Below are 25,630 nucleotides of genomic sequence, written 5' to 3' on the forward strand. Positions count from 1 at the left end.
TCTCCTTCTATATTTTATTTTGCCAAAGCTCCTTGACTATACTGCATTTTATAATTTTGCAATTTAGAGTTTTATGTTTTAAAAATCAAAATTCAAATTTTTGAGTTATTTTAGAGCAGCTCTACACCCTCAGCAGGGTCTTTGAGGGTGCATGGGAGTTTGTCCAACCAGTCCACATGTGTTTTGTGGACTTGGAGAAGGCATTCGACCGTATCCCTCAGGGGGTCCTGTGGGGGGGCCTGTGGGGGGTCCCTCGGGGGGTCCTGTGGGGGGTCCTCCGAGAGTATGGGGTGTTGGGCCCCCTGATACGGGCCGTCCGCTCCCTGTACGATCGGTGTCAGAGTTTGCAAATCTCTGGCTCCATCCTTCCCTCACACATGAAAAAGACCCCAAGATACCTGAACTCCTCCACCTGAGGCAGAACTTTTCCACCAACCTGGAGAGGTAAAACCATACTTTTCTGGTTGAGAACTATGGCCTTGGATTTGGAGGTGCTAATTTTCATCCCAGCTGCTCTGCACTCAGCAGGAAACCGCCCCAGTACATGCTGGAGGTCCCGGGTTGAGGCCAACAGGACATCATCTGCAAAAAGCAAGGATGAAATCCTGTGGTTCCCAAAATGGACTCCCTCCATAAATATTATGAACAGAGACGGTGACAAAGAACAGCCCTGCTGAAGTGCACAGAAAACAGGTCTGACGTGCTGCCGGCAATTCAAACCAAGCTCCTATTCCAGTGGTACAGAAACCAGACTGGCTTTACCAGAGGGCCGCAGACCCCATCATCATGGAGCACTCCTCACAGAATACCCCAAGGGACACAGTTGAATGCCTTTTCCAGACACCTGCAGAGGGTAAAAATTGGCCGGTAAAAAATCCACATTATTCCTTCTGAATCCAGGGTTCGACGAGTGGCCGAATCCTCGTCTCCAGTATCCTGGTGTACACCTTCCCAGGGAGGCTGAGTGTGATACCACTGTGGTTGGAACACCCCCTCCAATCCACTCCAGTGGCACTGTTCATGACTGCCACGTGATGTCACAGAGGCATGTCAGCCAGGACAGGCCTACAAAATCCAGAGACTCGACGTACTCAGGGAGGATATCATCCACCCCCGAAGCCCTGCCACCGAGAACCTTGATAATTACCTCGGTGACTTCGGCTTGGGTGACGGCAGAGTCCTCCTCAGAGTCCCCAGCTTCTCCTTCCTCAGTGGAAGGTACAGGGGAGAAGGCGTGGCAGGCCTGGCAGACACAAACCTATTGTGAGGGTCTGTTGGGAACGTCTGGCTGAGCCCTCTGCCAGGGAGGTTCTCAATTTCCACGTCAGGAAGAGCTTCACCAAGATCCCGAGGGAGGCTGGGGACATTGAGTCGGACCATGTTCTCTGCATCCTTTGCTGACACAGATTGTAGCTCTTGATGCAAGGTCTCCGGTGCCAGTTGTGGCGGCAGGCCCCGAATCCAGTGGTGGACGCTGGAAGTAAGGGATGCCGTCAAGCTGAAGGAAGAGTTCTATCGGGACATGTTGGCCCATAGAACCTCCCAAACATTAGACAGGTACTGGCAGGACAAGCAGGCTGCAGCGAGGGCTGACCTGGGAGGCAAAAACTTGAGTTTGGGAGTCAGGGGAAGCCATGGAGAAAGATTATCAGTCAGCCTCGATAAGATTAGAGCAAACTGTGTGGCACCTTAGGAGAGGGAAGCAGGGTGCCGCCAACACTCTGTAGTATGGGTGGGGACCATCTGACCTCAACTGGGGACATAGTCAGATGGTGGAAGGAATATTTAGAGGAACTTGTTGATCATTAAAAATGCCAGTAAAGTATTTATTGATAGTCGATCACGCCGACATCAACTGGAAACAGGGAATTTCTCCTGGATACTTTTTCAATTCTTTCCGTACACTTTAGAAATACACAAACAAAAAATACAGGTTGCAGAAAAACAAGATAAAACAAAAACCTAAAAAAATTCTGTAATTACGACAGAAGGGCCGTATTAAACATCTCTAGTGGAACTGCCAGCATGTGCGTCCAGTAAACGGAGCAACATCTGCACTGATTTAAAATCATTCACAATCACAGATCGTAAAAAGGAGCAGAGCTAAACAGTTGATTAATAAGAGTAACAATTAACCTAATTTGACTCCCAAGTAAAAAGAAAACCCAGAAAATAAATGTAAGAGCGATAGCTGTACAGTCTCATCACTTGCATATTGATGTAGCGCACATGCTTTTGGAGACGTTTACATGGTGGGGCGAGGCTGGTACTATGGAGCAGGCATGACATTTGGCACCACATCATTGTGGAACACCTCCGGCCGGTTGTCCAGACCATGATGGAGAACCCCCAGATCATAATCCTGGTGGGAAGTCACAGAAAAAGGGCTCAAATGTGCAAAAACAAAAAAAAGCTCAATTGTTTGACCCAAGAACTTAAAACGATATCATGACTTGAGAACTTTGCCTTATTCTTCCAACGGCCAACATTGTGAGTAGTATGTGTCAATATTCAAAAATAGTGTTGGAGATATTGTCATTTTTCTTTTTACAATTTCAATCCGCAGATATTCTTAAACTGAAACGTGGACTCTCGTTGCCAAACCGCTCTTGACATGAAAAAACCCAAATGTGCAGATGCACGTTGAAGAATTTCAAAGTTTTGTCGAACAGACGACTGATGATTTAAAGCTTTGGTTCAAGCGTCCGTGACCATCATGGGTGCTGCTACAAAACCCTGGACATTAAATCACCGATATGTTTGATTGTGTTCATCAAGTGTCTACATTCAAGTTATTTTTATCTGAAACACCGGTAAACAGCCTGTACCTGATCATCTCCACCACCTCCCTCTTCATTGTAGTAAACGACATTGTGACTGACAGCAGTGTCCCGCATCACAGGCTCCCTCTTGACTCCTCGTCTTTCAATCAGCAGAAGCAGCAACACAAGCACTGAACACACACCAAATACAAACCATTATTCAAGTGGGAGAGGAAGAAGGAGAGGAAGAAGGAGAGGAAGGAGAGGAGAGGAGAGGAGAGGAGAGGAGAGGAGAGGAGAGGAGAGGAGAGGAGAGGAGAGGAGAGGAGAGGAGAGGGTCAGAGCACAGAAACACACAGGTCCCTGTTCGATGGCACCAGAAGAACTACCCTCTACTTCCCAGCTGCGTCTAGAAATTCTGTCCATAAAAGTTACGAATAGAACCGGTGACAAAGGGCAGCCCTGGCGGAGTCCAACCCTCACTGGGAACGAGTCCGACTTACAACCGGCTATCCGGACCAAGCTCCTGCTGTACAGGGACTGGACGGCCCTTATCAAGGGACCGTCCATCCCATACTCCCGGAGCACCCCCCACAGGATGCTCCGGTCATAAGCCTTTTCCAAGTCCACAAAGCACATGTGGACTGGTTGGGAAAACTCCCAACTCCCCTCAAGAGCCCCAGCAAGGGTAAAGAGCTGGTCCGTGGTTCCACGACTGGGGCAAAACCCACATTGTTCCTCCTCAATCAGAGGTTCGACTATCAGTCTAATCCTCTTTTCCAGCACCCTGGCATAGACGTTCCCAGAGAGGCTGAGGAGTGTGATCCCCCTATAGTTGGGACACACCCTCTGGTCCCCACTCTTAAAAATAGGGACCACCACCCCGGTCTGCCAGTCCAAGGGCACTGCCCCCAATGTCCACGCAATGTTCCAGAGGCGTGTCAACCAGGACAGCCCTACAACATTCAGAGCCTTAAGATATCCCGGGCGGATCTCATCCGCTCCCGGAGCTCCGCCGCCAGTCAGCTGTTACACTACCTCGGCAACTTCCGCTCCAGAGATTGGATTGGATGGATGGTCCAGCTCCTGGTCTTCCAACTCTGTTCCTCCTTGAGAGTGTTGGTAGGATTGAGGAGCTCCTGGAAGTATTACTTTCACCGCCAGATAATTGCTCCAGGAGACGTCAGCAGCTCCCCACGCACACCTAACACGGTGTGGGTGAGTTGCCGCCTGCCGCCCCTAAGGTGCTGGACAGTTTGCCAGAATCTTCTTGGAGTCGACCGAAAGTCTTCCTCCATAGCCTCACCGAATTCCTCCCATGCCCGAGTTTTTGCCTCCGCGACTGTCACGACCGCAACTTGCTTAGCCAATCTGTACAAGTTAGCTGCTTCCGGAGACCCACAGACCAGCCATGACCTGTAGGGCCTCTTTCTTCAGCCTCACCTCTGGTGTCCACCATCGGGTACGGGGATTACCGCCACGACCAGCACCAGCGACCTTGCAGCCACAGCTCGTGACAGCCGCCTCGACAATGGTGGAGCGGAACATGGCTCATTCAGACTCAATGTCCCCTACCGCCCTCGGAACGTGATCGAAGCTCTGTCGGAGGTGGGAGTTGAAGACCAGCATGACGGGTTTCTCCACCAAGCATTCCCAACAGACCCTAACTAAGCGTTTGGGCCTGCCAGGTCTGCGCGGTGCCCCCCCCACCTGATCCAACTCAGGTAGTGATATAGATCAAGTTGGAACTAGACCAAGGGTGTGGTTAAAGCTATGAGTTGGTTGGTTTATCTGTTGAAGGAAACCAACTGACTCAAGTAATGAAATGAAGCCATTTCTAAAGCTGTCATTTATAATGTCTACATGGATGTTAAAGTCTCCAATAATAATGACTGTATCTGTTCTGAGGACCAAGTCAGATAGGAGGTCAAAGAACCCTGAATGTGGCCCAGCAGGGGGCCCATATGCAACAAACAAAAGGGGCTTTTCTGTCCTCCAGTTCAGATGGGTGATGCAAGGGGTCAGGCTTTCAAATGAACTGTAGTCAAGTTTGGGTTTAGGGTTAATTCATAAATTGGAGTGATAGATTTATGCTACTCCTCCTTTTCTCTTTAGGATCTATATTTTTCAAATACAATAATATCAGTTCAATATTCCTATATTTTTTCGTAAGTCTATAAATGTGTTGACTGATTTTAAAGTACGTTTTCAAAGATGGTTTGTTTTCAGATGTCATTGAAACATTGCACTTACTGAGTAACAACAAGAATCCTCCCAGAATTCTAAGGATGAGGTGGAGGTCAGTGCCAGTGGCTACACAGTATATACACTGCACCTCAGCTCCAGTACAGTCACACACGGTGGCCTGGACCGTGCTGTCCTGCTCCAGGCCATGTCTGTCTGAAACGCTCAGAACAACAGTGTATTGGCCGCTGTCCAACTCCGTAGCCAAATTCAAAATAATGCCCGTTTCTACAAGAAAGAAAACACATTATTATTATCTTCTATTTTGACAAGATGTGCACAGAAACCTGTTCTTGAACCACCACCTCACTGCTGTGGAGAGGACTGTGTGGACCTATGGCCCTGGGTGCTTTTGAGGCTCTTATGCCCCCAGTAGGGTCTCACATGTAAAATAGGTTTGAGGTGATGGACCAGATTATGGGGGGAAGCAGTGGTCTGCCAGCACTTTTTACAGTGCAGGTGGGGAGCTTCTGCCTCATATGGGAATATTAGCGATTGGTGGAAGGAATACTTCGAGGAGTTCCTCAATCCCACCGACATGCCTTCTATTGAGGAAGCAGAGGCTGGAGAGTCTGAGGTGGAATCCAATATCACCCAAGCCAAATTTAGAGAGGTAGTTAGAAAGCTTCTCGGTGGCAAGGCACCACGGTGGATGAGAACCGCCCTGAGTACCTCAAGATGTTGTGGGAGTATCTTGGAGTGATGAAGAGGGCCTGCCTGACATGGAGAGTTCAAGTATCTCGATGTCTCCAGTTATGTGGTCGGTGTACGGGACCGTAAAGAGAGAGCTTAGTCGAAAGGTGAAGCTCTCGCTTTACCAGTCAGTCTATGCTCCTATTTTCATCTGTGGACTGGGTGCTCCCTTAGAGATAGGCTAAGAAGCTCAGTCACGAGGGAGGAGTTTGGAATAGAGCTGCTGCTCCTTCGTGTAGAGAGAAGTCAACTAAGCGAGCTCAGGCATCTGTTTCATTCGCCTCCCTAGGGAGGTCATCCAGGCATGTCCCACCAGGAGGAGGCTCCGAGGTAAACTCAGGACAGGTTGGAGAGACTAAGCCCCTCAGCTGGCCTGGGAGCACCTCGGAATACTCCTGGAAGAGCTGGAGGAAGTGTCTGGGGAGAGGGAAGGGAAGACAAGACGAGATGGACACCATTGTCACTATATTACGTACTTAAGTCATTCATCCTAGCGGTCCATTTGCTCTTGGATGTGCCCTGTAAGGACACACTGTATGGAGATCCATATCCTGGTCCATCCTTGTCAGTTACTGACAGCAGGTGAGGAGTAGATTCTTTATTACACACCTGGGAAAAGCAGAGTAACATTTACAGGAACATTTGTTTAGAAAAAGAACCAAAAGTCCCAAATATCTGTGAAAGACGCACTCTGATTGTACGTTCTTCAATGATGGGGGCATTGTCATTGACATCTTCCAACTGGATGACAAGAGTACCGGTTCCTGTGGCTGGGACTTCATCTGATATGGTGACAGGAACGTATTAGTACAATTAAGGCTGTATATAAATAACAGCACATAGTTACCTACCATTATCGTAAGCACCGATGAGGGCGGTGTATTTATCGTCTTTGACAAAGGTCGACTCTCTGTCCATGGCATTCTTCACCTTAATCAGACCTGTAGTTTTGTCCACCTCAAGCCAACCAGCAGGGTCCCTGATGATTCTGTACCTGGAAATCAGACAATCACAGAAATAATTATGTCAATGTTAATCATGGAATTCTATACATTGACTAAACGTAACAAAATTATTAGAATTCAAATGTCATCACAGCAGAATCATTGGTCTATGCTGGTTTTCAATCATTCCTTGGCATGATGGAGTCTGAGGGCTTAAAGGTTCTAGAGACTGCGAATGACATCACTGCCAGTAAGACCTACATTTCTGAAGAGTTTTTAACCAACTACAGGAAATGAGAAGAAACTTCCTTGTACTCATGTAGCTGTACTAACACGAATCTTCAGCCCTCAAGAACTCTCGTCCCAGTATCTTTAGAATGGAAATGTTTGCCACGAGTAATCCTTTAATTACTGATAGGACTGAAAATGTCCACTTTCCATTAAAATGTCATCATCATGATGTAACGCCACAGATAGATGCTCAATCTTACGTGACGTTTTGATTGCATGCCGTGTCTGGATCTGATGCAGTGTACTGCACCACATCACTGTCAACAGCAAGATCTTCTCGTTTTGACACAAGCTTCTCCAGTGGATCGAAGATGGGAGCTTCATTAACATCCTCCACCTTCACCACAACGGTGGCGGTGGCAGTAGGCAGTGGTAATGCAAAGGGAACTTCATTCTCCACTGCAACCAACAATGTGTGCTTGTTGTTCTTCTCAAAGTCAAGACCCTTGGCAGGAAGAGGACAAACAGAGCAGCAACAATTGGTCTGACGGTCCTCAACCATGACGTGAACGTCCCAAGTTAATTATTAGACAAATTTACCTTGGCAGTGGAAAGAATTCCTTCTTGTTTGTTGGGTCCTGTTTTTACTGAGAAAAGCCCCTCAGGATCACCACTGATAATCTTGAACTTGGCATTCCAGGCCAGACAATGCGGTTCATCTCCATCTGTCACCATCATTTTCATGATTTGGACATTTGCTTTATTTTCTGCAACCGATGCCTCATACTGAAAAATTAAGAGGAATATGATTAAAGTGTAATGATAGTCAGGTTTAACAGGTTGAGGTGACCGTTGTAGAGGCACTCACGGAGGACTGAGCGAAGGCTGGAGCATTGTCGTTGCTATCGGTGACAGTAAGGATTACTTTTGCTACTCCAGTCAACCCAATCCCCACCATATCAGCCGCTTGAACCTCCAGAGTGTACTGTGGGTATTTCTGTGACAGGAAAGACAGCAAGGCTTGAACACACTACGACACTACGACCTCAGGCTGCAGCAGCCCAGGGAGGAACATGTGTAAACATTAATAATGTCCTATCAAGCCGCCCCTCCACCACCTCCTCAGTTTTCCTGTCAACCCAAATTAAAGGAAGGACATCGGGAGTCGGGAGACAGTCGGAAAGTAAGGTGAAGAAATCATTAATTACATCATCTTCTTTAATCGACAGTTTTAAATGTAAAACATTGGACTTAGTTTGAAACATCGGTCCCTGCAGGACACAAAGACATTTAAAGTATGATGAGTCCTCACCTCCCTGTCTAGTCCACCTGCATTGACTCGGATGAAGCCGGTCACTGGGTTGATGACAAACAGGTCGTTACTGGGCAACTTTGGCTCCTGGCTTAAGATACTATAGCGGAGATCAGAATTGTCGTTGTTTTCTTCATCCAGATCTTTAGCCACAACCTGAATCACATCAAAATCTGGAAAAACAATTCAGAAATGGAAGCAAGTTCAGTCTTCAAAAACATCTGCAGCACATCAGTGGAATATTAAAAAGTAGTAAAAGCAAATTCTTTTACACATCTGGTTACTACAATGTGCTACTCGTCTATTCCATCACATTCAGGACCACGTGGTCTTAGTATTTAGCCAAATATATATCCAAGAGCTTAATGTAGATTAACAAACGGTACTTTTTGGTGAAGTTTCAGCAACTTCTCCCAGGAAGATGTCTTGGACAAAAATAGGTTTGTTGTCATTCTGGTCAAGGACGTAGGCGACGATATCCATCGGCTCCTCGGCATCTCCAGAGCCACCGGCCACAGCATAGGCCTTAAACTGCAAAAAAACACAAACATTTAAAGTAATTAAAAAGGTGTTTAAACCATCTACTGACAGTTTTATAATGCTGACGATGTAACATCTCTGAACTTCTAAAGGGCCCAGACAGTCTGGGAATGTTCAGTTTTTTTACCTAACTGAACCACCTGCCCGATGGACCCAAGACGAGCCCTACCAGCACCCTCCTACTTCTTAAATCTAGAGTTGCATATTCTAATTCCTAAATAAAAATCCTAATTCCATCCTATGTAAATGCATCAGTTTGTATTGCTTGTGTCTCTAGCATGAGGCCTACCGTGTACTTGGCTTGTTCCTCTCGGTCCAGCTGTTTTGTGACAAACAGAGATCCTGAGTCTCTGTCCATGGTGAACAGGTTTGTAGGAGGCTGATCAGCTCCTGGACCAGTGATGCTGTAGAAAATCTTCTTTAGCTTGTCTTGGGTTGAACGGATCTGGACAAAAGCAGTGACAACTCAGAATGTTCAAACTGCACTTTTCTGTCTGTAGTCAGAGTCACGTTCAGCCCCTGGTGGCAGAAGTAATCTGAATGGGGGCGATTAGAACTGATGTGTTCAGGTGTTTCTCCCAACAAATATCAAACATTTTTTTCCAGCACTGCTTAAATGTTCATGGGCTTATTTCAATGATAATTATTCAATAATTTAAAGGATCGTGCTGATGGAGGATTCAAGTACATTTCAATACTTTTTCAAAAGTCTGATTCCACCATAACTGGAACATAATGGAGACAAACTGAGCCCACTAATCCATTTCAAAGGGTCTTACCTGAGAGATTTTAAGTGGGTAGGGTCCTCTCGTATTCTCAGCAACATTGATTTCAGGAATCACCCAGTCTCTCTTTCTCCTCCTTAGACCTCCACCAGACCTCTGGAAATACAGGACAGGCACCGGGGCTTCCATTGCACCCTGGGCAAGGATATTTAATAATATGGTCAGAGGGATAACTGTGGATAAGTAAGCCTTCATGACTACACCAACACATGCTGTAAGGTTATTACACACTCTGCAATAAGAGATGTTTCTTCTCGCTTCCACAGCGGCAAGAACAAAATTACATTGTTTTGTTGTTGCTCTGGTTTGGGATCCCACACTGCTTATTCCATGCCACCTTCAGAACAGCAGATCTTTTTTCTTCATTGTGTGATTGGTCAGAAATGTGGAGTGGGCGGGGTCAATACGAATAGTACAAATGTTGTCATTGTCTGCTTAGCCACTTAGCAATGACAGATTGTGTTGTATGTGGGCTTGTTAGAACTGAAAGGCTTTCAAACATGAGTCTGTATTCTCAAGACACTACATCAAATGCTATAGGAGAAACAAGTTAAAAATGAAGCATTTTTCAGTTTCAAAAGATTTTCCTGCTGAATTTAACATGACAGTTATTGGGAGAATTGAGCAGAGGTGTTCAAACAGGTGTCACAGAGAACGAGCAGGGGTCCTCTTTTTATATACTGTATTAGGTATATTATAAATTACCTGAATTGAGTGATAGTAATACACGATTTAATAAACAGTGGATCTGTTGTAGCCAAGTTATATGTTTCATAAAATAATCATGGTGTTCTTTATCTACCTTGATTTTGGGGGACCCACAAGGTAATAGGGGCCCTACTCGATCTATGAGCTCTCCGTCTAGGGAGCGGCAGCCCTGCTAACGGGCCAATAGAGACTCAACGAGGTAAAGAAACCACGATGATTGACAACCGAAGATTTGAGCACAGAGTGGCGGTATTTCTCTGTGTTGGAAACTTTCCTGAGAAGCAGAGGGTTTTTGGTTTGAGCCCCAAAACTTGGACGGGTTTTTGGTAACAGGGGAAGGTGCCAGAATGCCTTCAGAGCCATGCTGGGGTACCCTTGAGTAAAGTACCAAACCCACAAATGCTCATAGCCCTGCGATGAACTGGTGACTCATCCAGGGATGGACCTGCCTTCACCTTTTGTGGACCCTCCCCATGACTCCCAAAGAGATAATGTGGTTAAGAAGATGAGCAGACAGGGATTTGAGCGCGTCAATAACTATGTTTAGTAAAAACCTGCTTGTGGCAGGACACCATAAAGGGAGCCTGCAACTGCTGACATTGTCATTTTATTCTCATTTATATTTGCCCATTTTATTTCAGTATTTTACATTAGAAATATTACTTTTGTTTTGAAACAGTCATGTACATCCTAAAAACAGTCATCTTTGTGCTTTACCTTGTCCTGTAAGGAATTTGGCGAGAAAAACATTATTTCTTGAAGAAAAGGGATTTAAGTGGACCATTTTAAAACTTGGAATGAATTCCTTCACTGTAACAATGTTGGAGAGAAGTCTTTAATGAAACAGTTGAAAGAAAAGCCCTTGTGTCTGGAAATGTTTCAAGGGAACTACAAAGTCACTGCTTACTAAAAAAAGAACAATACTACAAATCTGAAGTTTGCAATGAAGCACATTGACACTTCACAACAGTTTGGGCTAAATGATTTGTAGACTGATTAAATTAAGAATGAACCATTTTGAAAGAACACGCAGCAAATATTGCCTACATATGCCTATAAGGCCACATATCCATTAAACATCCATCCCAACTGATTTTTCAAGCCTAATAAAACCATTTGTTTTAAGCTCCTTCTTTAGGTCTTTCTTAGCCAAAGCAGAAAAAGGTCACTTATTTTTTTACCTCACTGTTGTTCACCTCACTTTCATGGCTTTGGTGCAGCAGCCTGACAGGGAGGGTATGTTTGTGGCCTTGGGAATCCCTGATATCAATAAGAAAGTCCAGGTGTCCTTCGTGCAACGTAATTGGTCGCTTTACCTGGAGGAAAAGAGAAAAGGGGAATGTTGACAGGACAACCTCTTTTTTGTTTAAATAAGTTACAAATATTTTCCCCATCTGACCCCTGTAGGCTTCTAAAGCATAGATAAATCATTAATTAACAAAAGGAATTTATTCACAAAAGGAATGTTTACACATGACACGATAAATGAATGTGCAGTGATGAACACAGGGTAAACAGGAACATCACTGTCTCCTGAAAAATCACAGAGTTCGACTTTTCATGTGTACATTTTTAGAAAATAATATTTTGCACAAGTAGCTGTGAACAATGACAATTTGTGGCATAATTGATCATTCGGGAGAGCAGAGACCCACCAGGTACTTCCCCTTCCCAAGTGTTTCAACTTTAGACAAAACCTGATATAGTCTTGTTCTGTCTTTTGTTAATGAGATTGCATAGGCCCCATCAGAAAATTTTGATTTTTTTGTACCCAGACACAAAAAACAGGGGTTGACATGGGAACCCTTCTACTGGTAAAAGAAACATGACCTGATCTCCAGGACTGAACTGGAGTAGTCTTGCTTTGTGATTGCACAGATTTTTTCTTTGCCATCTCACCTGCCATAAAGAGCCTATGCCATTTTTATATACGCAGCTCAGAGGGTGTTGACAATCACTGTGCAATCAATCAATCAATCAATCAATCAATCAATCAATCAATCAATCAATCAATCAATCAATCAATCAATCAATCAATCAATATTTATATAGCGTCTATTACAATCAAAATTGTCTCCAAGTACTTTCCAGAATCCCAGGACCTGACCCCAGACAAGCAACAGTGGCAAGGAAAAACTCCCCTTTAACAGGAAGAAACCTTGAGCAGGACCAGGCTCATGTAGGGGGACCCTCCTGCTGATGGGGGGGCTGGGTAGAGAGAAAGGAGAAGGGGGAGGACAGGTAGAGGAATATAAGCTGCTGATATAAGAGTAGAGTGGTTCAGCAGGGTCGGAGGTCAAGAACAGCCATAACAGGATGTGCATCAACCAGGCATATGATGGGGGATATCAATAAATGAATCATTAAAATTACCATCTGATTAGTATCTGCTATAAAGATTTATATGTGGTAGATATATAATATTTATATGCACAGTTAAACAGTATATTTATAAGGATGTTCATGTAGGATCTGAATATTATTATATTAATACTAGTATATCGTACATTCAATACACTGTATATATTTCATAGTGTATGTGTTACGCCGATGACAGAGGAGCCGGGAGCAGGTTCTTCAACAATTTACTGGGGAAAGGAGGTCAAACAAAAGAGCAGCTGACTCCAGAGTCCATTGAGGATGTCTAAGAAGGGGATCAACACAGGATGAGTCTGGAAAGGAGCTGAGGAGGAACGGGTGACGCCAGTGGAGCCTCAAGGTTTCTCAACTAAATGGCCCAGGAATGGGGAAGGGACCAGCCTTTAACTAGTAGCTGAGAAAATCAGCCCCAGCTGCGCCGATATGGTGGCGGGTAAAAACAAGATACACAGGACAAGGGATAGACAAAAACCAAGGAGTCCTAACAGAATTTGTATAATATATTTTGATGGTTTATATCTTTTGTAGTGTATATTTGTATAGTATAATTGAAGCTGTTAATGTTGATTAGATTTCTATATGAAGTAGTAATAAGGGGTAGGACTTGAAAGTGTTTCTTCGTACTCCTTTTGTGTAATATTGTAAAAAAAACTTTGTTCCTTTTTTTTCTATATGTGAATGCTCTGTTATTTTATGATACATAATCCATAAAAATAAAAAAGATAAAAGTTGTTTTTTAGGTTATGTCTTCATTGGGTGAGAAACATTGATAAAAACGATTTTTCTCTGCATCAGATTTTAACAAACTGAGCTTATCAGTTTGTTCACTATAGACAGTGTAGCCAGGCAATGCAATGTTTACACATTTTGATCACATGCCATTCATTAGGGTTCTTCAGGTGTGGCCACCCCACTCTAGGTATGGCCCCATCTTGGCAACCTCAGTAAAAATGTTTTCATTGATACAAACCAAAATAATGCCCGTTTGTTCCGATCCCAATAAAACCAAACCTTTAAACCCCACTTTAACCAGTAAGGGCTAATATAAAAATATATTTAAAAGCTGGTTACTGACCGTCAGAGTGCCGTCTGTCTGTACCCTGACACGACTGTCGCTACTCCAAAAGGTAAACCGTCTCCGCATGGTGCAGTCGTCAAAGTTCACTGTAATTTAATGGGCATAAATCAGTTCTCCAAACACGACAAGATAGAAAATAAAGGAAAGATACAGCGAGCAAGTATTCTGTAAACACACTGGTTCAGCATCCAGGTAAAGGTGTTCTCTTACATAGAGAGTATACGTTAGGGGCAGAGCAATGAGACGGCTCAGCAAGTGATCTGGGTCACTGGGATCAGATCAGATCTGGAGAGGGATGCTGCTAGAAGAGCTGCTTGGTGCTGTGGCTCACAGCTGAGGGCTACTTTCATTTTCAAGTGCAGGCTAGAGGAATGCTTTTCCTGCAGATTCTGGAGCAGGAGCGTCGGGCCCTTCAGCTCAAACTCCCTCTTAACGCCAACAGTTAATCCAGTGGAAGATTAAGTGATCTCCAAAATGTGAACGTTGACATATTCTCTTTGTAGTTTAAACACCCCCCAATTATTTAGGGTCCTACAGCAAAACCACACTTGCCCAATGATAGTGCCCAGTAGCGCCCCCCTCTGGCCAGTATCACAGCTTGCACATCTGATCGTTCCTGATGACAGTAAACAAGCCGTGATGCTAAGAGGCTAATTAAGATCTAATATCTTAATCCAAGTGATCTGGGAGCTCAGACCTCCTGGAGGAGACGTACGTTTGAAACCTGCTGCTTCTTTTTTCACTCTAAAATTGTATCAAACTATACAAATACCCTCAAAATGGCTTCAAATGCTGCCGAGTGTTTTTAACCAAGGGGCCCAAATCTTTCACGCCAGTATGTGTAATGGTTTATCTTGTGTGCCCTTCAAATGTCATCTGGTCTGAGGCTGGTGCACAAGGAACATTTAGTGTTGATGAGGAAATGTATCAGATTATTGCAATTAAACAATCTGTAGACTGACGTTAATCAAAGATTTAAAACATCAGCTACATCTCCGCACTGATCTACGGCCGACCAACCACAGGTGCCGAATATTGAAGAAACAAATGTAGATACATTTTTACAAAGTTCTCACCTTTGCCCAATCTTGCATGTGACCTCAGGTTCTTACTGGTCATTTTCAAAATCACGTTATCTTGGTCAAATCCAGGGACACATGTTTGCTCCTCTGGCGTCACCAACGTCGATACCTTGGAGAAATAAATCATAGTTATTGTCTAAATGTAAAAGAAAAGGAGAAACACGTTGAGAGCATGTTTTAAAAGGAAATGCACAAAATCCTGTAGTTTTTCATTCATGTTATATGTCAAAATTCCCTGGATAACTAAACTCCCCATTACTGGCTGAAATGAAAGTTGTGATCTAAACAACGATTCCTAGTTTCCCAGGATAACTGCCTGAAAGAAATCCCAATGAAACAGGAAGAAATAGAGTAATGAAATAAAATACTGAATTACTAATACATGAAAACAAGCCTGTTACCACCTCAGACCATAAGTGTTCCTGAGAAATGTTAAATCCCAGAATAGATTTTTTTTAATTGCTTTGACTCAATTTCAAATTAATACATGGAAACGAGAACAAACTTCTTTATTCCTTTTATTCAAATGTTTTCAGAAAAATGCTGACCTACTGACCTCCGACCCCGCTGACCCACTCAACTCGACGAGCTTATTTTAATTAATATAATGTATTTCTGTATGTATTTCTATGCTCGACCTATTCTCTCCTCTACCTGTCCTCCCCCCTTCTCCCTCTCTCTTCACAGACAACCAGCAGCAGGAGGGTCCCCCTACATGAGACTGGTCCTGCTCAAGGTTTCTTCCTGTTAAAGGGGAGTTTTTCCTTGCCACTGTTGTTTGTTTGGGGTCAGGCCCTGGGATTCTGGAAAGCACCTAGTAACAATTTTGATCTTAACAGACGCTATATAAATAAAGATTGATTGATTGAATGGAGTGACAATTGAAACTGAAAAGCTGCTTTTTCTTCCCTCAGTTTCGAGTTCTGTTGTTGTGGTCTATTCTGGACTAGTTTTCACCTCGGAAGGATAAAAATACCTGAGGACCGCACAGCAGCCGCTGAAGGACCAAGGACTTGCATCATGACTGACATCAACCCTTATTTCTCTGTGCTCTAGATAAAAGTGTTACAAACATATGGAATATATATGATCCGCAGAGTCTGGCGCACTAAGGAACACGTGGTTTACTTGTGGAAGTGTGTGTTAGTGTGTGAAAGCAGCAGGGCGAGGCCCCTGGGCCCGGAAGAGACCAGTCCAACAGCCATGATGGCGCTAGACAAGCGCCACAAATACTCACTAAATATGTGCAACTACCGCCGGAGACCAAGCTGCAACCTTTCATCCGGCGCTACCACCTGCTGCTTCAATCCATGGCCACAAAAGTCAAGAACATACTCACGTAAACATCTACAGGTTTTAAAAAAAAGTCTTTTAAAAACCTTCCCGATGCCGTAAAGGCGCAAATTTGCGGTTGTTTATACTTTACAGGTAATATTTTCTGAGAAATCAGTACAAAATTACAGGAAGGAGATAAAAACATACGAGCGTCAAACGATCTCACCTGATAAGCGACGAATAAAAAGACCCAAATTCGGACTCCAGCGACCCCCATCTGTCCCCCGAGCTGCCGACAAACTCCGCAGGTAAAAGTTTTCTTCAGGATTTCACCTCTTTGCTCGCTCGCTCTTTGTCCTTCAGGAAGACAGTGAGAGAAGATACTGAAGCAAGACGGAACACAACCAGACACATACAAACACACACAGGAAGGACAGGATGTGAAATTACGTCAGTGTTATGTTGAAAAATGGAGATTTGGGCGATTGTGGACCAGCCTTCTGACGTCGGTGAACACGGCTCTGCCTTTGACACCCTTGTAGTGTAATCTGGAAAGTTAGCAATGGTCCCCCCGTTGTGTCGGAGTGGAGTGCAGATGCATGATCAGTTCAGCACCTCAACACAGTCTTGGAAATAGTGTAGTTTGGCCACGATCGCTCGTGGCTTACCACCAGGTTTCCTTGGAGCCAGGCTTCGGTGTGAGCGATCAATAAGTACATTTTTGTGTATCTGTAGCACATCTCGTAGTAGTGTAGTTCACCGATGTCGTGGAGCTCCATCCAGCGATCTCAGGTACCCCCAATACTCTTCTGTTACACCGCTGGGCTCTTCCTTCCTCACACTTATCTTGGAGCTCTGCCACCTCTGTCTTGAGGGTATTTACTGTAGTCTGTAGACTCACCATCTCGTCTGACCATGTCCTTTGGCCGATCCCCAAACGAATTGGTGACTTGTTATTTTGAAGCTCTGCTTTTGAGTTCATTTTTAAGGAAGTCAAAGTCTTTGGCAAGTATGCTTTTATTTTCCGATATAATGACTGTTGAGATTTCAGTTTTCAGCAAGAGGAGAATCTCTGATTTTAGGGACTGTGTCACATCAGTGTCCATCTCTGGTTTAGCTGACCGTGACGGAGAAGTTCCTGCCTAGGTGGCGGAAGCAGTGTCGCTTGAGGCGGTGTTTAGCCTTGTGCTTGTTGCTCCCGTGTATTTATATTTATGCAGATTTGCCACCATTCACTCTAATGTAGGCTTTCATCCAATTTGAAAAAGATTTTCAGAGTAGTTTAGTTAATGTTTAAATGAGCAGTGCGCTAATTAGCTTACATTAAAAAGAAGATCGATAGGAGCTCAAGCAAAACACATGAAAGTTCATTGCCTGATCTCACAATGGTACCACTGACTGTCAGGTTTTCTGCCAGGTCTTCAGCAAGCCCAGGGCCACATCCCTGGGGCCTCACCACCACTACAATTGTGCCATTGACCCCCTGCCAGACACCTCACCCCCTAGCGGGACCCTGTACTCTCTGTCGGAACCCGAGTGAAAGACCATAGACACCTATATGAATGCCTCTCTGGCTGTAGGTCTCATCTGTCCTTCTTCCTCTCCTGCTGGGGCCGGATTTTTCTTCATCAGCAAAAAGAATGGAACACTGAGACCCTGTATCAACTACGGTGGGCTTAACAGCAATACCATTAAGAATCGGTACCCCCCTCCCTCACATTTCTTCTGCTTTTGAACTGCTCCAGGGATCCACCATTTTCAAGGAATTTGACCAAAACAACGCCTACAATCTTGTCTGAATTGGACAGTATTCACCCACAGGACACTATGAGGACCCCGTCACCAATGCTTCAGCTGTCTTCCAAGCCCTAATTAAAGGCATTCTTTGGGACATTATCAACAAGTTTGTTTTTGTCTACTTGGGTGATATTCTGATCTTCTCAAGGACCTGGGAGGAGCACATCCATCACACGCAGTCTGTACTCCAGTGCCTACAGGAGACATGTGTCAAAGCTGAAAAGTGAGAGTTCTACACTTCCTCAGTTTCCTTCCTGGGATACATTGTGGCTGAAGGGAACATAGAGATGGATCCAGTGAAGGTTTCCGTCATCTCCACCTGGACTATGCCTGAGAACTGAAAGCTGCTGCAACATTTTCTCAGCTTTTCTACCGTCGTTTCATTCAGAACTATAGCACCATGGCAGCTCCCCTTACTGCCCTGACCTCTGCCAAAGTTTCCTTCTGATGGATTCCCTTAGCGGAGAAGGCTTTCTGACTCTCAAGGCCGATTCATGTCCACTCCCATCCTCCAGATGCCTGTCCTTACCCTAGTTTCTTGTGGATGTAGATACCACGGATGTAGGGGAGAGAGGTGTGTTGCCCCAGTGTTCTTCCATAGACCAGAAACTCCACCCATGTGCCTTTTTGTCCTGGTGCCTGTCTCCTAGAAAGAAAGTAAGACATTTCCAACCAAGAATTATTGGCTGTAAAGTTAGCCCTCAACGAGTGGTGGCACTGGTTAGCAGGGGCTAAGGAGCCATTCCTTGTCTGGACTGACCACAAGAATTTGGAATACATCAGGTTAGCCAGGAGACTGTTTATCAAGGTCTGCTCCATCTGAAATCGGAGCAGGCTCTTGCAGGCTTCATGCAGCCTCTACCTATTCCACACCATCCCTGGTCCCACATCTATATTGAGTCCGTCATGGGCCTTTCCGCTTTGCAAGGCTAAACTCTCATCCTGACCATTGTTGCGCGCTTTAGCAAGAGGGCCTACTTACCGTTACCATACCGTTACCAAAGCTCCCCTCCGCCAAAGAGACTGCACAGTTGCTTCTGCTCCATGTAGTTTGCCTGCATGGTCTTCCCCTCGATGTGATGTCAGACCAGGGACCCCAGTTTAAGTCAACATTCTGGAGGAAGATTTGCAGGCTGTTGGGGCCTAGCAACAGTCTGTCTTCTGGTTTTCACTTACAAAGTAACGGGCAAACGGAGCATGTGAACCAGGGGATGGAGACAGCCCTGCTTCGCCTGGTGATGGATAATTCCTCCTCAGGGTCAGTGCAGCTCTTGTGGGTTGAATATGCCCACAATTGCCTCAACACTTCTGCCACAGGTTTTTCACCAGTCCCCCTCGAAAAGGAGGTCACCTGTCCTTTCACCTTTGACTTCACTCACCGCTGTCCTTGCACCTGGCACCAAACCCGAGTTGTTCGAGCTGCTGACTGTTATTTAATGGCCGCCGGGATATACTGTCTGCAGGAAACACTGATATGTGAAAGTTTATCTGCCGAAAGTGAGGCTGTGCTGTCCGGTCAGTGGAGGGAACCGACAGTGCCCAGTCTGCCTGGTGGGTTGAAATAAGGAAGGCAACGGCTGAAGGTGGTGGGAATTTATTGGGGGACATAGGGAAATGATACTAAAAACTGGGAGGGAATGAAGGATAAAATGTGTGCCAAGGGTGTCAACTGGAAAAGGAGCCTGCCAAGGAGTCACAGCACTAGAGTCACACATTTTGCAGCTCTTCTGAATGAAGGTTTTTCTGTTTGATAAAGCAGTTAGTGATTCAGTAGCTACAGTAATTTTTAAAGTTATACTAATGCTGCTCAATTAGTATCTCCATAAATTAAAATATAACTCAAAAGTTGACCTTTTTTAGTAGCTAAATTCAAGAGCTTGCACTGGGTTGAACATTGAACAATGAAGAAATGCAAAACTTTCTTTGATCTACAAAGAGGACTTTGGACCACTGAGGAAGACCATCTGGAGCTCTGTCGTCTCCGGTTCAGAAGTCGATTGACACCATTAAAGCCAGAGTAGCAGTTTAGGTCCTGGATGTGTCTGTGTGGTGACTGTTAGAGCTCTGACTCCAGGTGAAGTCCACTGCTGGTGAATCTCCTCTATATTCTTGAATGGGCTTTGTTTCAATCCTCTTTAGGCTCCAGTTGTCCCCCTCGCTTCTGTACCTTTTCCCTCTTCTATTCAACCTTGCAGGAATGTGCTTGGATTCAGGACTAAAACATAGCTCCTTTAGCAAGGGCCTGGCATGTCTGACCCTTTGTGTTCAGGGTGCCAACGATCATCTTAGGTTTCACCATGATTGTGTGGCCCACTGAACCAGACTCGGGACAGTGTGCAGTGTAACACCAAAAGTTTAAAATAAGTTTAAAAAAAAAATTCAACATTGTAATTAGAATTTTTGGAAAAACTAAATTTTGAGCTTTTATTAATTTATCTCATCTTCTTAACTGCTTTATCTTTTTGGGGTCAGTGGAGGGTCTACAATGGGTGAAGGCAGGTCCACCTCTGGATGAGTCACCAGTTCATCACAGGGCCCCATTATGAGCACTTGTGGGTTTGATACCTTGCGCCAGGGTACCTCAGTAGTGCTCTGAAGGTGTTCTGGCACCTTCCCCTACTACCAGAACATCTTCCATGTTTTGTCTGCTCCTGAGTGACTAAGCGCCTCACCCTATCTTCAAGGGAGCACCCAGCCACCCTGCAGGAGAAACTCAATTTGGCCGCTTTTTTCCAAGATCTTTTTCTTTGAGTCATTACCTCAGGTTTATGACCATAATTGAGAGTAGGATTGTCGACTGTCTGGTAAACTGAGAGCTTCGCCCAAAGGTTCTCTCTTCACCGTGATGGTCCGTTACACCAACTGCATAACTGCAGAAGCTGCACCAATCTGTTTACCAATATCAGGCTCCATCCTTCCCTCACACATGAACAAGACCCCGAGATACCTGAACTCCTCTACCTGAGGCAGAATTTTCCTGGTCTGACTTGCTGCCGGCAATTCAATCAATCAGTAAATCAATCAAATTTTATTTATAGAGTGTCTGTTACAATCAAAATTGTTTCTAGGCGTTTTACAGAATCCCAGGGCCTGACCCCCAACAAGCAAGAGTGGCAAGGAAAAACTCCCCTTTAACAGGAGGAAACCTTGAGAAGGACCAGGCTCATGTTGAGAGACCCTCCTGCTGATGGCCAATTCAAACCAAGCTCCTACTCCAGTGGTACAGAAACCAGACTGCCCTTAACAGAGGGCCTCAGACCACGTACTCATAGAGCACTCCTCACAGAATACCCAATGGGACACAGTTGAATGACTTTTCCAGACACCTGCAGAGGGTAAAAATCGGCTGGGAAAAAATCCACATTATTACTTCTGAATCCAGGGTTCGACGATTGGCCGAATCCTCGTCTCCAGTATCCTGGTGTACACCTTCCCAGGGAGGCTGAGTGTGATACCACTGTGGTTGGAACACCCCCTCCAATCTACTCCAGTGGCACTGTTCATGACTGCCACATGATGTCGCAGAGGCATGTCAGCCAGGACAGGCCTGCAAAATCCAGAGACTCGACGTACTCAGGGAGGATATCATCCACCCCCGAAGCCCTGCCACCGAGAACCTTGATAATTACCTCGGTGCCTTCGGCTTGGGTGACGGCAGAGTCCTCCTCAGAGTCCCCAGCCTCTCCTTCCTCAGTGGAAGGTACAGGGGAGAAGGCGTGGCAGGCCTGGCAGACACAAACCTATTGTGAGGGTCTGTTGGGAACGTCTGGCTGAGCCCTCTGCCAGGGAGGTTCTCAATTTCCACGTCAGGAAGAGCTTCACCAAGATCCCGAGGGAGACTGGGGACATTGAGTCGGACCATGTTCTCTGCATCCTTTACTGACACAGGTTGTAGCTCTTGATGCAAGGTCTCTGGTGCCAGTCGTGGCAACAGGCCCCAAATCCAGTGGTGGATGCTGGAAGTAAGGGATGCCGTCAAGCTGAAGGAAGAGTTCTATCGGGACATGTTGGCCCATAGAACTTCCCAAACATTAGACAGGTACCGGCAGGACAAGCAGGCTGCAGCGAGGGCTGACCTGGGAGGCAAAAACTCGAGTTTGGGAGTCAGGGGAAGCCATGGAGAAAGACTATCAGTCAGCCTCAATAAGATTAGGGCAAACCGTCTGGCGCCTTAGGAGAGGGAAGCAGGGCGCTGCCAACACTCTGTAGTATGGGTGGGGACCGTCTGACCTCAACTGGGCACATAGTCAGATGGTGGAAGGAATATTTAGAGGAACTTGTTGATCCCGTTGTCACGGCGTTTTACCATCTTCAATCATATTCACCACATTTCACACTTGAATATATCAGTCAAAAGATTTTTGCACAAGTTTAACATTTTGGGAAAGAATTCACGAAATGAACCAACATGTCATCATCTAATTTATTGATGATCCCTGTGAGTCATCACTTTAGTTATGTTGCTAATGTTAGGGAGAATGATGCAACACTACATATTTAGTAATTATATTGTAATTACTGTTTGATGCTGGTAACTAATAAAGTGCTCAATGATAATAAACCTTTGTTGATTCCCTCTTTTTCACAAGTGCTGATTTGATTTGAAAAGGGCTCCATTACTGATAGAAAAAAACTATAAATTTAAAATAGAAGGATTAAAATGTAAACATTCAAACTTGGAATAATGCGTTTGACCATACAATCATTAAAAATGCCAGTAAAGTATTTATTGATAGTCGATCACGCTGACATCAACTGGAAACAGGGAATTTCTCCTGGATACTTTTTCAATTCTTTCTGTACACTTTAGAAATGCATAAACAAAAAATACAGGTTGCAGAAAAACAAGATAAAACAAAAACCTAAAAAATTCTGTAATTACGACAGAAGGGCCGTATTAAACATCTCCAGTGGAACTGCCAGCATGTGCGTCCAGTAAACAGAGCAACATCTGCACTGATTTAAAATCATTCACAATCACAGATCGTAAAAAGGAGCAGAGCTAAACAGTTGATTAATAAGAGTAATAATTAAGCTAATTTGACTCCCAAGTAAAAAGAAAACCCAGAAAATAAATGTAAGAGCGATAGCTGTACATTCTCATCACTTGCATATTAATGTAGCGCGTATGCTTTTGGAGACATTTACATGGCGGGGCGAGGCTGGTACTATGGAGCAGGCATGACATTTGGCACCACATCATTGTGGAACACCTCCGGCCGGTTGTCCAGACCATGATGGAGAACCCCCAGATCATAATCCTGGTGGGAAGTCACAGAAAAAGGGCTCAAATGTGCAAAAACAAAAAAAAGCTCAATTGTTTGACCCAAGAACTTTAAACGTCATCATGACTTGAGAACTTTGCCTTATTCTTCCAACGGCCAACATTGTGAGTAGTATGTGTCAATATTCAAAAATAGTGTTGGAGACATTGTCGTTTTTCTTTTTATAATTTCAATCCGCAGATATTCTTAAACTGAAACGTGGACTCTTGTTGCCAAACTGCTCTTGACATAAAAAACCCAAATGTGCAGATACACGTTGAAGAATTTCAAAGTTTTGTCGAACAGACGACTGATGATTTAAAGCTTTGGTTCAAGCGTCCGTGACCATCATGGGTGCTGCTACAAAACCCTGGACATTAAATCACTGATATGTTTTATTGTGTTCATCAAGTGCCCACATTCAGCAAGTTTTGTATCTGAAACACCAGTAAACAGCCTGTACCTGATCATCTCCACCACCTCCCTCTTCATTATAGTAAACGACATTGTGACTGACAGCAGTGTCCCGCATCACAGGCTCCTTCTTGACTCCTCGTCTTTCAATCAGCAGAAGCAGGAACACAAGCACTGAACACAGAAGCACCAAATACAAACCATTATTCAAGTGGGAGAGGAGAGGAGAGGAGAGGAGAGGAGAGGAGAGGAGAGGAGAGGAGAGAGGAGAGGAGAGGAGAGGAGAGGAGAGGAGAGGCACAGAGCACAAAAACAGGAGGATTGGGACGTAGATCAACCGGTAAATCAAGCTTTGCCTTCCGGCTCAGCTCCTTCTTCACCACAATGAATCAGTTAAGTGCCTGCATCACTGCTGACGCCGCTCCGATCCGCCTGGCGATTTCACGTTCCATCCTACCCTCACTCGTGAACAAGATCCCGAGATAATTAAACTCCTCCACCTGGGGCAGGACCTCCTCCCCAACCCGGAGAAGGCACTCTACCTTTTTCCAAGCGAGGACCATGGCCTCTGACTTGGAGGTGCTGATCTGCATCCCTGCCGCTTCACATTCAGTCGCAAACCGTCCCAGCATTAGTTGGAGGTCCCTGTTCGATGGCGCCAGAAGAACTACCTTCTACACCCCGGCTGCGTCTAGAAATTCTGTCCATAAAAGTTACGAACAGAACCGGTGACAAAGGGCAGCCCTGGCGGAGTCCAACCCTCACTGGGAACGAGTCCGACTTACAACCGGCTATCCGGACCAAGCTCCTGCTCCTTTGGTACAGGGACTGGACAGCCCTTATCAAGGGACCGTCCATCCCATACTCCCGGAGCACCCCCCACAGGATGCTCCTGGGGACCCAGTCATAAGCCTTTTCCAAGTCCACAAAGCACATGTGGACTGGTTGGGCAAACTCCCAACTCCCCTCAAGAGCCCCAGCAAGGGTAAAGAGCTGGTCCGTGGTTCCACGACTGGGGCAAAACCCACATTGTTCCTCCTCAATCAGAGGTTCGACTATCAGTCTAATCCTCTTTTCCAGCACCCTGGCATAGACGTTCCCAGGGAGGCTGAGGAGTGTGATCCCTCTATAGTTGGGACACACCCTCTGGTCCCCACTCTTAAAAATAGGGACCACCACCCCGGTCTGCCAGTCCAAGGGCACTGCCCCCAATGTCCACGCAATGTTGCAGAGGCGTGTCAACCAGGACAGCCCTACAACGTTCAGAGCCTTAAGATACCCCGGGAGGATCTCATCCACTCCCGGAGCTCCGCCGTCAGCCAGCTGTTTCACTACCTCGGCAACTTCCGCTCCAGAGATTGGATGGTCCAGCTCCTGGTCTTCCAACTCTGTTCCTCCTTGAGAATACGTGTTGGTAGGATTGAGGAGCTCCTGGAAGTATTACTTTCACCGCCGGATAATTGCTCCAGGAGACGTCAGCAGCTCCCCACGCACACCTAACACGGTGTGGGCCAGTTGCCGCCTGCCGCCCCTAAGGTGCTGGACAGTTTGCCAGAATCTTCTTGGAGCCGACCGAAAGTCTTCCTCCATAGCCTCACCGAATTCCTCCCATGCCCGAGTTTTTGCCTCCGCGACTGTCGCGACTGCAACTCACTTAGCCAATCTGTACAAGTTAGCTGCTTTCGGAGACCCACAGACCAGCCATGACCTGTAGGGCCTCTTTCTTCAGCCTCACCTCTGTTGTCCACCATCGGGTACGGGGATTACCGCCAGCGACCTTGCAGCCACAGCTCGCGACAGGGTAGTGATCTAGATCAAGTTGGAACTAGACCAAGGGTGTGGTTGAAGCTATGAGTTGGTTGGTTTATCTGTTGAAGGAAACCAACTGACTCAAGTAATGAAATGAAGCCATTTCTAAAGCTGTCATTTATAATGTCTACATGGATGTTAAAGTCTCCAATAATAATGACTTTGTCTGCTCTGAGGACCAAGTCAGATAGGAGGTCAAAGAACCCTGAATGTGGCCCAGCAGGGGGCCCATATGCAACAAACAAAAGGGGCTTTTCTGTCCTCCAGTTCAGATGGGTGATGCAAGGGGTCAGGCTTTCAAATGAACTGTAGT

General features: G+C 45.4%; 1 protein-coding gene across 1 annotated transcript; it reads right to left on the reverse strand.

Annotated features, from left to right (window-relative positions):
- Positions 1-1,808: 1,808 nt before the first annotated feature.
- Positions 1,809-16,407, reverse strand: LOC105418450 (cadherin-1-like). Its single transcript, XM_029834713.1, has 17 exons — positions 16,260-16,407; positions 14,753-14,867; positions 13,674-13,762; positions 11,401-11,535; positions 9,506-9,646; positions 9,016-9,171; positions 8,573-8,717; positions 8,187-8,359; positions 7,743-7,871; positions 7,475-7,660; positions 7,135-7,379; positions 6,551-6,693; positions 6,390-6,481; positions 6,176-6,308; positions 5,016-5,234; positions 2,829-2,953; positions 1,809-2,362 (listed from the first exon to the last, which is right to left on the reverse strand). Exons 1-17 carry the CDS (start codon positions 16,308-16,310, stop codon positions 2,270-2,272), a joined length of 2,370 nt encoding a protein of 789 aa, XP_029690573.1. The 5' UTR covers positions 16,311-16,407; the 3' UTR covers positions 1,809-2,269.
- Positions 16,408-25,630: the final 9,223 nt, after the last annotated feature.

Source organism: Takifugu rubripes, chromosome 4, assembly GCF_901000725.2.
Source record: "Takifugu rubripes chromosome 4, fTakRub1.2, whole genome shotgun sequence".
In the NCBI taxonomy this organism is placed as follows: domain Eukaryota; kingdom Metazoa; phylum Chordata; class Actinopteri; order Tetraodontiformes; family Tetraodontidae; genus Takifugu; species Takifugu rubripes.